This window comes from Anabrus simplex, chromosome 2, assembly GCF_040414725.1.
Source record: "Anabrus simplex isolate iqAnaSimp1 chromosome 2, ASM4041472v1, whole genome shotgun sequence".
NCBI lineage: Eukaryota > Metazoa > Arthropoda > Insecta > Orthoptera > Tettigoniidae > Anabrus > Anabrus simplex.
The window spans coordinates 310,055,039-310,072,108 of NC_090266.1; the positions used below are offsets into that span (position 1 = coordinate 310,055,039).

At 41.8% G+C, this 17,070-nt stretch overlaps 1 protein-coding gene across 1 annotated transcript in view; it reads left to right on the top strand.

Moving 5' to 3' along the window:
• Positions 1–16,844, top strand: part of LOC136863523 (fatty acyl-CoA hydrolase precursor, medium chain) — a 289,996-nt gene extending 273,152 nt beyond the window's left edge. Inside the window, exon 4 of the mRNA XM_067139911.2 lies at positions 16,038–16,844. Within this exon, the coding sequence (XP_066996012.2) occupies positions 16,038–16,844 (807 nt within the window). The remainder of the gene's footprint in view (positions 1–16,037) is intronic.
• The last annotated feature ends 226 nt before the right edge of the window (positions 16,845–17,070 follow it).

The window sequence follows — 17,070 nt, forward strand, 5'->3', positions numbered from 1 at the left end:
ACAACAAGTGCTTCCACGGTAACCTTGAGGAGACGTAACATCATGTGCTTGCAGCTCGTTTCCGTACTTAAAGCTGAACGTTTGTTAGTACTCGACCAACAGCCAGAGCACGAGGAAAGCCAACCCTTCCTATGGTATGTTCATACCTTTTACAACACCATTTTAAGTTTATATGTAATATTTGCATATTTTTACACATGTTTTTTTTTCTTTTTCTTATTTTACAGTTAATGTCAACAGGGCTACATTTTAAATGTATTCTAACTAATCTTGACGAGACACTCATGTGGAATTAAATTTAAATTCTAACACTGATGATGGACCTTAGTGTCCGAAAACCAGTTATGTTTCTTTAAAAAAAGAGTGTGCTAATACGACTGCATATGTCTGTCTGTTAGGTCATCAGCCCAGAGGCTGGTTGGATCCTCAAATAGCACCACCAAAGATTATGCAGTTATAAGGAAACCGCAAAAACCAATGTCAGCACCAAATTGAGGCGTACTAGGCAAGACGAGGAGTGAGGTAGTTTGCCATTGCTTTCCTCACTGGGTCAGAAAGTACTATTGCAGCACGACTGACCCTATGAGCAGCACCTTTCATAACACTCAGATGCACTAGTCATGCTCTGAATTTCATTACTCAGCACCACCCATACCCCCAGCAGCGTCCATATTGTCACAGCCATGGATGAGACTGGGACTTCGGTGAAAGCTACACTTTACTCTGGCCTGTGCCAAAAGATGGATACAAAAGTACTGTATCCATCAAGAAATGGCAGCAGGCAACGACTGTATATAGTTAATAATAATAATAATAATAATAATAATAATAATAATAATAATAATAATAATAATAATAATAAAATGGATAGGTATACAGATGTGATTAAAATCATGTTTATGTGTGTTTTGTCTAATGACTTGAATTTTAGCAAGAAATGTGTTTAAAGGCTGTGCTTTTTTTCCTACTCTGTATGCATGTATGTATGTATGTATGTATGTATGTATGTATGTATGTATGTATGCATGTATGTATGTATGTATGTATGTATATAATGGCAGAGCAAGACAATTGGCGACCGGGCGAGTTGGCGTGCGGTTAGAGGCGCGCAGCTGTGAGCTCGCATCCGGGAGATAGTGGCTTCGAACCCCACTGTCGGCAGCCTTGAAGATGGTTTTCCGTGGTTTCCCGTTTTCGCACCAGGCAAATGCTGGGGCTGTACCTTAATTAGAGCCACGGCCGATTCCTTCCCATTCCCAGGCCTTTACTATCCCATCGTCGCCATAAGACCTATCAGTGTCGGTGCGACGTAAAGCAATTAGCAAAAAAATACAAATGGCGACAAGTACGTCATATTAAACAGGGCAAATCCGGAAGATCAAGACTACAGAGCTCTAACGTATGGTGATACCATGGTACGTTCTGGGAACAAATCGTTCGTGAGGATAAGTTATTGGGGCAGGCAAGTGGAAGAATATGGTGTACCTTTTCGAGGAAGAAACATAGAGTAAAACAATGGAATCTAATTCATCATTGCTATCAGGATATTTATCACAAGGTAGGGTATTCGACTTCTTGATTGGAGATAAATTCCCTTGCAACCAAGACGGTAATCACTAGTCGAAGTAAACAGTTAGTACTTGTTCTACGCTAAGAATGTAAATCAATGTCGATTTCAAGTTTGTGAAATGTAATGACAGTATCGAGCGTGTTGCTTACGTGCTATGTGTCGTGCAGCAGTAAACTTGCGTTCAAGAGGTGATGAGTTCGAACTCCACTGCCTGCAGTCCTGAAGATGGTTCCCGTGCATTTCCATTTTCACACCAGACAAATGCCGAGGCTGTATCTTAGCTAAGGCCACGGCAACTACCTTCCCAGTAAACAAAAATTGTGATAACGGGAGAAAATATTTAATGGAACGTAGCGAATTGTTGCACCAAGAATAAACAAACAGTACAGACCATATCGAAAAGACCACAAAATCGAGACGAAGCACACATCCTCACACCATTCTCGGCAGGCATCCTACTGAAAACATTCGCGAGGATGATATAGTAAATATACGATTGAGTAGAGACAATATATCGTTCACTTCAACACAAGTAAAAACAGAATTGCTGCCCCTGGTGAAAATGGCAACTGTTGTGAATACAAATATGGATTTGATAATGTGCCTCAGCAACACGGCCATAGTTGGTAAGGGTACATAAGGGGTGTCATGAACATTCAAATCAAAAATAGCCAACAGCACTACAATGACGCATAGCTCCAGATCAGTGCATACGTCACTCAAACTAAACGCCGGAACGCCGCGTTTTGTAAAGAACTCACAAGAAACGACATATGGAGCCTGACCGAAAGATCTATCAGATGCAGTACCATTTCTGAAGTATAATATAAACTTCAAGCTTTAAGTCTGTCGAAGCCCGAAGTACATTTCTGACACTATAACATACCTGTAAGAGAACACACTTTAGGTTAGGTAAGGTAAGGGTGTTTTCTTCCCGAAGGCAGGTCCGAACCTCCGCAGAGGTGTGCCTGAGCCGGAGTGTACGTACGGTAGGGTGACCAGTTCCTTTCCGCTCCTCCATTCCCTTACCCCCACCAACAGCGCGTGGCAACCCATCCAAATCTTGACCACGCCCAATGTTGCTTAACTTCGGAGATCTCACGGGATCCGGTGTTTCAACGCGGCTACGGCCGTTGGCAGTACATACTTTGAAATGCATTTATTTCTGCTTCCCCCATTTGGAGGCTGCCAAAAAGACAAAGCTTACATAAAAATTGTATTAATAATTACAAGGGTCGTTTAAAATATGTCTATAAATGATAGGTATACCATAGTACAGCCTACTTAATAATAATACATTGTATCAGTCAATAATTTTGAAATCCATGAGGAATTCCTCATAGGACAAAGATATAGCTAAGAGTATAAATGGTATTTTACTATTGCTAACGATCCTTTCAGGGCTGCTAACCCAATGTCCTTAATAAACCGGTTGTGCAAATTAAATTTCTTACAAATGTTGTGGTCCGCCTCTGTGGTGTAGTGGTTAGCGTGATTAGCTGCCACCCCCGGAGGCCCGGGTTCGATTCCCGGCTCTGCCACGAAATTTGAAAAGTGGTACGAGGGCTGGAACGGGGTTCACTCAGCCTCGGGAGGTCAACTGAGTAGAGGTGGGTTCGATTCCCACCTCAGCCATCCTGGAAGTGGTTTTCCGTGGTTTCCCACTTCTCCTCCAGGCGAATGCCGGGATGGTACCTAACTTAAGGCCACGGCCGCTTCCTTCCCGCTTCCTTGCCTATCCCTTCCAATCTTCCCATCCCTCCACAAGGCCCCTGTTCAGCATAGCAGGTGAGGCCGCCTGGGCGAGGTACTGGTCATACTCCCCAGTTGTATCCCCCGACCAAGAGTCTGAAGCTCCAGGACACTGCCCTTGAGGCGGTAGAGGTGGGATCCCTCGCTAAGTCCGAGGGAAAAACCGAACCTGGAGGGTAAACAGATGATGATGATGATGATGACAAATGTTGTGGAATGTGTGAGTAATGGTGCCTCTTGCTCCTATCATCAATCCTTAATAAGATAATGACACGTGTTGTTCTACATGAATATCCTCAGTTTCTATCAAAACATTTTTAAACATGCGTATTATATACGTACCATATTGTTTATGTTGAGTTAACTTGTTAATTAAATGAATGAGTCGTATTATGAACAAGGATGACAAAAAACATGAATGTTAAAAACAGTTATCGACACTTTGATAGATCTGAAAATGTTTTCTGTTTTTAACTCATTACAGGAGGTAGCAGGTAGAGAAACACCCTCTTTTGAGGCAGGTATACCCTATGTGAGTCCCAGAGCCCACTGACCCGGTGTGTAGTATCTGGTAAGGGCCCCAGCTCAGGGTTACGAGTGAAGACCTCAGCGACATCAACGGCGAAGAGGGTGACCTTCGGTACGGCGGAGATGTTGGAAGAGACAGCCCTGTACTTGGGGATTAATACGAGTACAACACACAAAGGGGACGACGGTTCCACATGGCAAGCGGGGTGTTTTATTGCCAAGCACCAACCATAAACTCCTATGACTTCGAATTTTCAAACGAAACTAACCCAGCTGAGTAGAGTGACAGACTCAGATTCTCACGCTGATAATACAACAGTCTGTCTCAAGGATTCTGGGGGAGGCAAAAATTTGAAAAGAACGACTAAAAAGTAAGAATATGCACATACAACATAAGAACTACGAGACTAGCTGAAGACCTGGAAAGACCAGAACAAGAACTGCATGACATAAAATGGGATATTCTGGGTATTTGCGAGACTCGTCTTCAAGGAGAAAAAGGTGAAACCCTTCCATCAGGTCATGTCATATTACGTAATAACGGGGATGCTTCTACTCATGGGGTTGCTATTCTTGTCACTAAAAATATCAAAGAATGCATACACAAGATGATTTGTGTCTCTCTCAGAGTGATATATATATATAGTCCTCAAATTAATAATAAATTTGCCATACATGTCATACACGTCTATGCTCCAGCCAGTACTTCTGACGAAGAGGAAGTGGAACAGATGTATGAAGATATCACCTAATCGAAAAATATAGAAAATACACAATTCTGTACCATCATTGGAGACTTCAATGCAAAAGTGGGTCAAAAGAAAATGGGAGACCCAGTGAACACTGGTACATATGGACTAGGCAATCGAAACGAAAGAGGTGAAAGATTGTTGGAATATATCATAGCCGAAAATCTCTACTGCATGAACACCTTCTTTAAAAAGCCCATCCACCGAACATGGACATGGAAGAACCCTGATGGAACCAAGAATGAGATAGATTTTATCCTGACCAACAAGAAGAAATATTGTACAGATGTTACTGTTCTCAACAGATTTGATACAGGAAGTGACCATAGGCTAGTTCGAGTGACCTTCACATTTGACCTCAAACTCGAACGGTCCAAAATGACAAGGGATGCGCACTTTTCCAAGAGTAGAGGACTTAGAAAAACATCAGTCACCATTTCAACAAGCTCTTACCGAAAAACTTAACCCAATAGAAGATTTGAAATACTTAGACGTGAACGAACTCCATGAGAAAATTACAGTCAGTATTCAAAATGCAGCAAAGAATATCCCATTGAAGAAAACTAATAAGAGGAGCCGACTTTCACTTAATACCATACAGCGCATTAAGGACAGGAAGACAATGGACAGGGATGCAGCAGAATACAAACTCTTAACAAGACCATTCGCAAGGAAATAAGGAAAAATATAAGGAAATTTAATAATAACATGGTCATGCAGACAATTGAAGAAAATAAAAACATTAAGATTTTAAAGAACAGCAATTTTTACTAGCACAAGTCAAGGATGGAAGTGGAGGCCTCGCCCACACATGCTAGAGAGGCATCCATGGTTCCTCCACATGGGCGACACGGTGGTTCAGGTGAAGTGGGGCTGGCGATTGAGGTGAAGGCTCACTGCGGGGTGCTGGAACTAACACATCACTTTGATCTACGTAGCCTGGACGAGCCGCGGGTTGGGAAAGGGGCGATCCCAACCTAGGTAGAAATTCATGGCTGTGAACTCAGTCATAATAATGCCAAGTGGAGACCACGTGAGTAGGCCTACTGAAGGGGGAACAACCTGGCTAAGCTCGGGCCAGGGGCGGAGCGCTGGATGGACGACTGAGGGGCGTGGTCTCTGTTACGGAGAGTCTGAGTTGCGGGAGGACAATGTCTGGCTGTATGCCTCACCACAGATGGTGAGAACGATGCTCAGGACCCTAGAAGTGGCAAAAGCCCTATGATTGATTTAAATATGGATGCTTATAAAGAACCAATTTCAAAAACTTCGACATAAAGGAAAGCCAAGGAAGCTCCAGTAGAGCAGATCCGGGAGCAAGCCCAAGATGAAAAAATGGAGACAGAAGTCCCAATTGGACAGGCTGTCGCCGACTCAAAACAAGAAATGGCAACAGAAGCTCCAGTAAAGCAGACTGGTGTCAGAATCAATCAGCACGATACCAAACTTCTAATACAAGAGTGGAAAGTGCTGAATGCCACTTCAATCGACAAGAAAAAAGGCCAAGATTAAAACCAAATAAAACATAACATTAAATAAATTTACATTCTTTAACAAGCTTAAATCCAAATTACCGTAAATTCTATATACATTGAACAGGAAGGACAGTCATTTTAGCCCTTGGTGAAAGAGACTTTGAAGGGCTCAAAAATAGAATCCTTAAGGCTAAGTTCGAACTTGGGCAGATCGAGCTTCAAGTCGTCAGAGGAAAAACGGGAGATAGTAGGTTCGTATCCCACTATCGGCAGCCCTGAAAATGGTTTTCCGTGGTTTCCCATTTTCACACCAAGCAAATGCTGGGGCTGTACCTTAATCAAGGCCACGGCCGCTTCCTTCCAACTCCTAGGCCTTTCCCATCCCATCGTCGCCATAAGACCTATCTGTGTCGGTGCGACGTAAAGCCCCTAGCAAAAAAAAAGAGGAAAAACGAAGCCCAATGTTGATAAAGATGGAACTAAAGGACCTTCAGGCCAATCTTCAGCATAAAAAGCAGCTGTGGCCAATTTCGCCAGGAAGTTAAAGTCCGACGCTATTGACGTGGCCCTTATTCAAGAGCCATGGGTAGTCAAGGGCAGAGTAGCAGGACTGGCTGAATCTGGAGATAAGCTTATGTACGATACAACATCGCAAATACCCAGAACATGTCTTCTTGTGAACAGGAAATTAAAGTGTCCTATGTTGCAGGAAAACTGTTCACGGGACTTAACGGTGACCAAGAATAACCTTGGAAAATGGGGGGGCCCAGAGAAATAACCATAGTCTCTGCATACCTCCAATATGACTCAACTAATCTGTCCCATCAGAAGAAGCTGAGAACCTAATTTGCAACGCAAAGAGGATAGGCGAACACCTAGTCCTTGGAGCAGATGCAAATTCACACCACACGGCATGGGGCAGCACGAACTGCAATGCAAGAGGTGAGTCTTTACTAGAGTTTATTATTGGAACTGAGTTAACGATACTAAACCTAGGAAACAAGCCTACATTTATAAATAAATATCGTAGGGAGGTAATAGACATTACACTAAGCACTACGCATATTGCAAAATGTATTAAAGACTGGAAGGTGCTGGAGGAACCATCATTGGCAGACCACCAGCACATCTAGTTTGCAATAGATGCATGAATGTGTGGGATTGAGATGTACAGAGACCCAAAAATAACTAACTGGGACAGATACATAGAAGTTCTAGGAAAGGCTGTACAAAAATTTCCAACTAACGTGAGAGGACAGAAAGAATTGGATGAGGCAGTGGAACTGTCAGAAGAGGCCATTATAGACTCGTTCCATGAAAACTGTCCTCTCAAAGAAAAGAAAAGCACCAAAAAAGTAAGGTTGTGTAACAACAAACTAGCCAAAATGGAAAAAGAGGTTAGGATGTTGTATAGAATATCGTCTAGAAAAGGTATGTAGGACGTATGTCATAGGAAACTCACTGAGTATAACCTAAAGATACGGAAAGCAAAAAGAAAATCTTTGAGACTGTTCTGTGAGAAAGTAGAATCAAACACTCAAACAGAAAGGCTCCAGAAGGTACTGAAAGCAACCCATATAAATCAAGTGGGGACACTGGAGAAACCAGATTGGTCATTTACTCAGGCGGGGAGGGACACGCTAGAGATACTAATGGCGTGTCACTTTCCTGAGGCTGAAGAGATGACAGAAGAAGAAACGGTTGGAACAGAGACCGGAGCTCGAAGAGCAGACTGGAACTGTGCCAACAGAATAATAAAGCATAACCATGTAAAATGGGCAATCGACACGTTTCATCCTACACAGATGAGATACTTCCGATACTCCTACAGAAAGGACGGGAGATACTCGTCAATGTCCTGATGGACCCTTTCAGAGCTAGTCTAGCTTTAGGGTACGTGCCGAAATCATGGTCTGAAGCTAAAGCAGTATTCATACCTAAGCCTGGAAGGGAAAATTGTGCCCAAGCCAAAGCATACAGACCATTATGTTTAACCGCCTTCATGCTTAAAGCAATGGAGAAAATTCCGGGTAAATATATCAGAAGAACGGTGCAACTGAACTCAACGTTACATGAAAATCAGTTTGCATATAGACCTGGCAGATTCACTGAAGTAGCACTTCACCAGTTGGTTTGTAAACTAGAGAAAAGCCTAGAATATAAAGAAATTGTACTGGCGGCACTTCTAGATATAGTACGAGCCTTCAGTAATACAATCTATGACGCTATGATCAAAGCATTGGAAAAGAGCAAGGTGAGTAAAACCGTCGTCAAATGGATTAAATCCATGTTAGACGGAAGGAAGATAAAAGCAACCCTGTTTGAAGAAACGCCGATGGTTAGGGCCACCCGAGGCTGTGCTCAGGGAGGAGTTCTTTCTCCTCTGCTGTGGAACCTCGTAGTGAACAAAATCATAGCAATGCTCAACGAACAAGGTTCTTGTACACAAGGATACGCAGATGACCTAGTGACTGTGGTACGAGGTAAGGTGATGAGTGTTATCTAGAACCTCATGCAAAGATCACTTAACCTTGTGGAGAACTGGTGTCGGGAAGAACAAATATCAGTCAATCCAAACAAGATAACTCTGGCCTCTTTTACAAGAAGGAGAAAATTAGAGGGAAAGAGATCACTGAAGCTCTTTGGGCAAGTTATATATGTATGGAAGAACAGGCACTGCGCCTAGGTGTAGTGTTGGATAAAAGCTAACCTGGAATCCACATATAGAAAGGAACATAACCCGGCCAAGAACTTGCTGTATGCATGTAAAAGAGCCGTCAGGAAGACATGGGGCCTAAGACCATCAATGGTAATGTGGACATATACAAGGATCATTAGACCGTTGATGGCCTATGCTGCAATCATCTGGTGGCAGAAAGTAAGCCGAGGAAAATTCAGTAGTTGATTGGATAGCCTGCAGAGAATGACATGCACAGCCATAACTCGGGCTAAGAGAACTACGCCGACAGAAGCCTTGAATACGTTACTAGACCTCCCATCACTATGCAACTTCATAAAAGGACAGTTCACATAGATTGACACAATCAGAGTGCTGGAATGCACAAAGAACCAATCTAGGACACTGTAAAATTAACAGAGTAATAACAGAGGAAGTTCTGCACATGCCTTCTGATCATATGATACCAAAGCACAACTTTGAAAAACCGTTTTAGACCCCAATAATAAAAAAAGAAGACTGGGATATCAACAAATTGAATACTGAAAAAGAAGATATAGTATGGTGGACTGATGGCTCAAAGACTGGGGATGACACAGGAGGAGGGATCAACGGGGGAAGACCTGAGAGATCAATCCAGATGAGCCTGAGCAAACGCACTACAGTCTTTCAAGCGGACGTGATAGCTATCACAACATGTCTTGAAGAAAAGGTGAAAATGAACTATAGGAATAAGAATATTTTCATTTTTACGGACAGCCAAGCGGCCATTAATGCACTAGAGGTAGTCTGGATAATATCCAGAATTGTCTGGTATTGCCATTCACTTCTCCTGAAGCTCTCAAAGTACAACATTGTCAAAATAATATTGGTACCAGGGCATGCATGTATAGAAGGAAATGAAAAGGCAGATAAACTGGCCAGGAAAGGGGCAGAAACACATTTTATAGGCCCAGAACCTCTATGCGGGCTTTCTTATGGACAAGCCAGATACTAAATAGAAAAAATGGGTACAAAACAAACAAATGGAGAACTGAAAAAATACTCCAGGATGCAGGCTTGCAAAAGAATTTTTTTTTCTTTTTTTTTTTTTGCTAGGGGCTTTACGTCGCACCGACACAGATAGGTCTTATGGCGACGATGGGATAGGAAAGGCCTAGGAGTTGGAAGGAAGCGGCCGTGGCCTTAATTAAGGTACAGCCCCAGCATTTGCCTGGTGTGAAAATGGGAAACCACGGAAAACCATTTTCAGGGCTGCCGATAGTGGGATTCGAACCTACTATCTCCCGGATGCAAGCTCACAGCCGCGCGCCTCTACGCGCACGGCCAACTCGCCCGGTGCAAAAGAATTGATAAAAGGACCAAACAAGAAGCATGCTAAAGAACTGTTGAAACTCAGCGGAGAATATATAAAATGGCTAGTAGGACTGTTGACAGGACACGGCCATCTGAGAACACACCTACATAGAATTGGAGTAATAACAGACAATATATGTAGGAAATGCAATGAAGCAGAGGAATCAGCTGAACACATACTTTTCGAATGTGAGGCGCTGGGTGGAATCAGACTCTCCACTCTAGGACTACCTGGTGAACATACATACATACAAACATACATATATTATCATTATAGACTGTTATGCCTTTCAGAGTTCAGTCTGCAAGCCTCTGTGAATTTACTAAACGTCGCCACAATCCTCGATTTGCAACTAGTGCTGTGGCCTCATTTAGTTCTATACCTCTTATCTTTACGTCGTTAGAAACTAAGTTTAACCACCATCGACTTGGTCTACCTCTACTTCTCTTACCCAGCATAACAGAGTCCATTATTCTCCTAGGGAAGCTATCCTCCTCCATTCGCCTCACAAGGCCCCACCACCGAAGCCGGTTTATGAGTACAGCTTCATCCATCAAGCTCATTCCTAAATTAGCCTTTATCTCCTCATTCCCAATACCCTCCTGCAATTGTCCCCACCTGTTTGTACCAGCAATCATTCTCGCTACTTTCAGGTCTGTTACTTCTAACTTATGAATAACATATCCTGAGTCCACACAGCTTTCGCTCCCGTAAAGCAAAGTTGGTCTGAAAACAGACCCATGTAGAGATAGTTTAGTCTGGGAGCTGACTTCCTTCTTACAGAATACTGTTGATCGCAACTGCGAGCTCACTGCATTAGCTTTACTACACCTTGATTCAATCTCACTTACTATATTACCATCCTGGGAGAACACACAACCTGAATACTTGAAATTATCGACCTGTTCTAGGTTTGTGCCACCAATCTGATATTCAGTTCTGTTCAATTTCTTACCTATTGACATCAATTTAGTCTTCGAAAGGCTAATTTTCAGAACAATCTACCACTACGACCAAGTCGTCAGCATAGGCCAGACTGCTTACTAACTGAATTCCTCCCTGCCATTTTACACCTTTCAGCAGATGATCCATGTAAAATACGAACAGCAAAGGTAGAAAGACTACAACCTTGTCTAACCCCTGTAAGTACCCTGAACCAAGAACTCATTCTACTGTCAATTCTCACTGAAGCCCAATTGTCAACATAAATGCCTTTGATTGATTTTAGTAATCTACCTTTTATTCCTCTCGTAGCATTTTTCAATTACCTGGCGCATACTGAAAATCTGATCCTGACACCCTCTCTGTGGTCTGAAACCACAACGGCTTTCATCGAACTTTCTCTCAACGATTGATCGCACTCTCCCTTCCAAGATGCCAGTGAATACTTTGCCTGGTATACTAATCAATGAGATACATCGATAGTTGTTGCAATTCTTCCTGTCCCCTTGCTTATAGGTAGGTGCAATTACTGCTTTTGTCCAATCTGAAGGTACCTTTCCAACACTCCATGCTAATCTTACTACTCTATGAAGCCATTTCATCCCTGCCTTCCCACTATACTTCACCATTTCAGGTCTAATTTCATCTATTCCAGCTGCTATATGACAATGGAGTTTATTTACCATCCTTTCCACTCCCTCAAGCGTAATTTCACCACCATCATTTTCCTTCTCCCCATGAGCTTGACTGTTCGCAACACCACCAGGATGATTTCCTTTTACCTTGAGAAGATGTTCAAAATATTCCCCCCAACTCTCCAGTGATTCGGTGGGATCTATTATGAGTTCGCCTGAATTACTCAAAACACTGTTCATTTCCTTCTTCCCTCCCTTCCTAAGATTCTTTATTACTGTCCAGAAAGGCTTCTCTGCTGCTTAACCCGGCCTTCCCAGGTTATTTCAAAAATCTTCCCACGACTTCTTTTTGAATTCAATAACTATTTGTTTCGCTCTGTTTCTTTCATCTACGTATAAATCCTTGTCTGCCTCGACCCTTGTTTGCAGCCATTTCTGATAAGCCTCCTTTTTACGTTTACAAGCTGCTCTCACTTCATCATTCCACCAAGATGTTCAACTTTTCCCATCTTTACACACAGTTGTTCCTAGGCATTCCCTTGCTGTTTCTACTACAGCATCCCTGTATGCCACCCATTCTCTTTCTATATCCTGAACCTGTTTACTGTCTACTGTTCGAAACTTCTCACTAATCATATGTACTTCTGTCTAATTTCCTCGTCCTGGAGATTTTCTACCCTTATTCGTTTGCAGACAGTTTTCACAATCTCTGCCCTAGGCCTATAGATACTTAATTGACTACAGATCAAATAGTGGTCTGTTTCATCGAAAAATCCTCGGAAAACTCGTACATTCCTAACAGATTTCCTGAATTCGAAGTCGATTAAGATATAGCCTATTATGGATCTGGTACTTCTAGCCTCCCATGTGTAGCGGTGAATAGCCTTATGCTTGAAGAATGTATTCGTAACAGCTAAACCCATACTAACACAGAAGTCCAGCAAACGCTTTCCATTCGTATTAGCTTCCATATCTTCCCTACATTTACCAATCATCCTTTCATATTCTTCTGTTATATTTCCATCTCTCCCATTGAACTCGCCGATTAGCACTATTTTATCCTTGCTATTGACCCTGACCACAATGCCACTCAATGCTTCATAAAACTTGTCAAGTTCGTCCTCATCTGCATCCTCACATGGTGAATACACTGAGACAATTCTCGTCTTAATTCCTCCAGCTGACAAATCGACCCACATCATTCGCTTATTTACGTGCCCAACAGGAACTATGTTGCGTTCAATGGTATTCCGGATAAACAGCCCTAACCCATACTCTGCCCTTCCCTTTCTAACAACCTTCAAGTACACTTCATAATCTCCTATCTCTTCCTCGTTATCTCCCCTTACCCAAGTATCACTTTCTCCTAGCACATCCAGATGCATCCTCTTAGCTGACTCAGCCAGTTCTACTTCCTTCCTTCCATAAGCCCCATTAATATTGATAGCTCCCCATCGAATTCCATTTCGTTCGCCAAGTTGTTTCCAAGGAGTCCCTCGCCTTTCAAATGGGAGTGGGACTCCTTTACTCCCATAGGTCCGAGGCTTGCTTAAAATGTTCTGAGCTCGGTAAATTCATGAAGCAGGATGCTACCCTTCTTACACATAGTCCAAGTAAGAATCTCTACTCTAACGTGTTATGGACCACCGGTGGATTGTGTAGTCCTAGCCGCCTGAGCACAAGGAGGGCCATGACTCAGAATATGTCCGAGAAGCCCACTCCAATTCCATAGCAACTGGTATCCCGACTCTCAGGACCATTTACTAGGCCAATCAGCCGTTGCCCATGGTTCACGAACTACGACGAGACTACAGTAACCCACATCATGAGAGAGAGAAGAAATCCAAGAAGACCCAATAAGAACAACCTGAAGCCTTGTGAAGGGAGCAGTTATATCTAGGTGGGAATAAAGGAAAAACATGATAGCAAAAGATCTTAGAGGTAGGACGATAGTTCTCTAAATTTTACCTTTACAAGCCCCTGACTAAAATTGTAACCAACCGCCTCACAAGAGAACTGGATTTTTATCAACCTGCCGAGCAAGCGGAATTTCGTAAAGGTTTCTCAACTGTCGAACACATCCAGATTATTAGCCTTCTTCTTGAAAAAAAACACTGAGTGGAACATCTAGATACATCTGGCCTTCATTGATTATAAAAGTATTTTTGACTGAGTGGAGATTCGGGCAATCATGAAGGCACTTCAAAATGCCATAATAAACTCAAGGTATATAAAGTTCCTGGAAAATAATGTATAATCAAGCAACAATGATAGTCAGAGTGGATATAGACCTCGTCACCAATAAAATCCTAGTTGGAAAAGGAGTTCGCCAAGGTGACACAATCTCTCCAAAGCTGTTTATCCTTGCCTGTGAGGATGTATAAAAATTCTTCATTGGGATAAAAAAGGAATAATAATCAACGAGTTATATTTGAACCACCTGCGTTTTGCCGAAGACATTGAGCTCATAAGTGAAAATCTTAGAAGAGCTAGAAAACATGATCCAAGAATTGAAAACTGCCTCTGCTAAGACTGGTTTGGAAATTAACATTGGTAAAACGAAAAAACTAAGCCCAGACAGTCAACTACTTAAAATGGGAAGCTGTCGATGAGTACATCTATTTTGGATACAAGATAAAACTTGAAAAAGACAACCAACATGCAGAAATTCCTCACAGAATAGGTATGAGTTGGATAGCACCCCGAAAACTAAGATTCATCCTGACCAACAAGGATGTTCCAATTAACCAGAAAACCAATGCTTATAATACGTGCGTGCTGCCATTTGCTACTTACGGTCTAGAAACGACGACTCTGGCTAAGGCAAGTGTTCGCAAGCTTCAACGAACACAACGAGCCATGCAGCGACAGATGCTAGGGATCAGCCTTAGGGATAAGATCCGTTCAGAGGACATTAGGAGAAGAACGAATATAACAGACATCCTGGAGAGAGTATCAAGACTAAAATGGCAATGGGTAGGACACATAACTCGACAAGACTACAACAGGTTGACCTCTAGAACTGTTCGCTGGAAACCATGGGAACACAAGAGAGGCATTGGAAAACCCCAGAAGAGATGGTTCGTTGACGTAAAGATGTTGGCTTGAACACGCTGGTTCCAAGTGGCTCAAGACCGAAGACGGAAGCATATGGAAGAGGCCTACATCCAGCAGTGGATTGAAATAGGCTGGAAAAGAAGAAGAACTCATTACAGCTATGGTTATGTACGTCTGTTATCTTCCAGTGTCAGTGTCTGGATTGAGTTCAGATCGTTCCATGCACATTGAGATAATCAACCGTGTAACTTCAATACAACAGGTTTAATTTTTCTTTAAGGTCTTAAAATAATGCAGATGTAATATATTGGGAAGATCTGGAAAACTATCCAATCAAAACAGCAAAATCCTATATTAACAAGCAAATAAAATCTCAGTGAAATGGACAAACGCGTACAGAGACTAGAAACATTTATAATAATATCCCGATTGTAATTTAGTGGACAAAGTCATAGGTGATTTTATATGGGCTCAGTGAGATCTTTATATTCTTCATCATAAGTTTGAAATAAAGAATTCCCTCTCTGATTATTTCGCGGTTTTACTTTGAAGAAATAGGAATTCAGATGAACCTGCAACGAAATAACACTGCTGACAAATCTCTTCGTGTGAAGTACACCAAACCTGTAGTGGAGCTTGGGCTAATGCTCTCTACTGCAGAGGGAAGGATATAGCTGACGGACTAAGTGACTCACACGATGTTGCGTTGGCTTTCGATCACGGCTCAGTCCGATGCCATCAGTAGGTTCTCAAATACGCTAGTCTCGCGTCGGTAGGTTTACGGACTCATAAAATAATTCCTATGGGACAATATTTCTGGTACCTTAACATCACCGAAAGTCGTAAAAGTAGTTAGTGGAACGTAAAATGAATAACACTGTTACAATGATGTAGCAGGAAAATGATAAAGGTACAAATAAAATACAATGTTTAAAAGAAACATGTATATGAAGTGAAATTAAATCCAAGAGTCTTGAAACGTCCAGAAACCCCTGATATGCTGTCAGGATGTTGTGAACTATCAATATTCCATTCCTGCTACATATTGCAGCCATGATATGTTTAAAAACCATTTGCCTTAGATATAATGGTGATTTGGTTGATTTTGGTTTACCCAAGATCATCGAAAATTAGAAAAGAAAACAATTCAATTTACTTCTTTTGACTCGATCGACCCTGCTTCACACGATTCAGTCTTGACTTTTGAGTGTATTTTGTGGTTAAAGACATATCTATAAGAATATATTTTTTTGTAATTTCAGTAAAAACTAATAACATGTTTTCTATTTTTTCAGGTAGACTTCATGGCGGGTTACACTGATATGGAAGATGCATTTTATTACATTGATAAAAGTATTAACTGGGACAAGGAGTTGACACGCGATCAGTTCGAAAATCTAATCACCGAAGTGATTGATGAAGAACTCGAAGAACTGAATGATAATGACACATGTCCCATAAATCAACAGCATGTGTATGACGCCGTCATTTTCTACTACAGTCCTCAGCCTTCCACAACAGATGTGAACGTACTGCGAGAGAAACTCATGGACTTCCGTACGGAGAAGAAGTACGGTTCTAGTGTTTACAAGCAAGCGACATATATCAGTAAAGTAAGCACAACTTTTCTCTACAGGTTTGATTACAAACCTAAGAAAAGCTTGTTAAATATTCCAGACTGGGCCAAAGTTCCACATGAATGTGATATACCCTTCGTCTGGGGGATGCCTTACTGGCCATCCTTGTCGAATTTTCTGTGGAATAATATGGATCGCAAATTTGCGGAGCATGTTATGATGATGTGGGCTAATTTTGCAAAGTATTCAAATCCAATACAGACTGGTTTCAGCATAAAGTGGGAACCCTTTACGGAAGATGCCCCAGGATTTATGATCCTGGACAGGAACTTCAATATGAGTGATTCTACAAGCGTAGATTATAAAGCTTTCAATTTCTGGAACAGTTATTACCCAAAAGTAAAAGATGTAGCGAAATCCGCGTGTTGTAATATGACCGCTGAAGCCATAAGTCTGTATTCAGAGCATTATGTTACCAAATTCGTGTCTTTTATAGCAATAATACAATATCTGATAAACAGCTAATACATGAGTTCTTCTTGTTGTCATGACTGAACAACAGAGTAAATAACCATCGCAAGAGGATGATGTCACAAACATCCGATCAATCGCTTCAAAGCTAATTGGTACCGATTAATTCAATATAACATCCGTTATTGTTATAAATTCTGGTGTTATTATTACAAGATCGACAGATGAAGATCACTGCATTAGGGAGCAATGTTCTTTCTACGACACGTTTTAGTATATA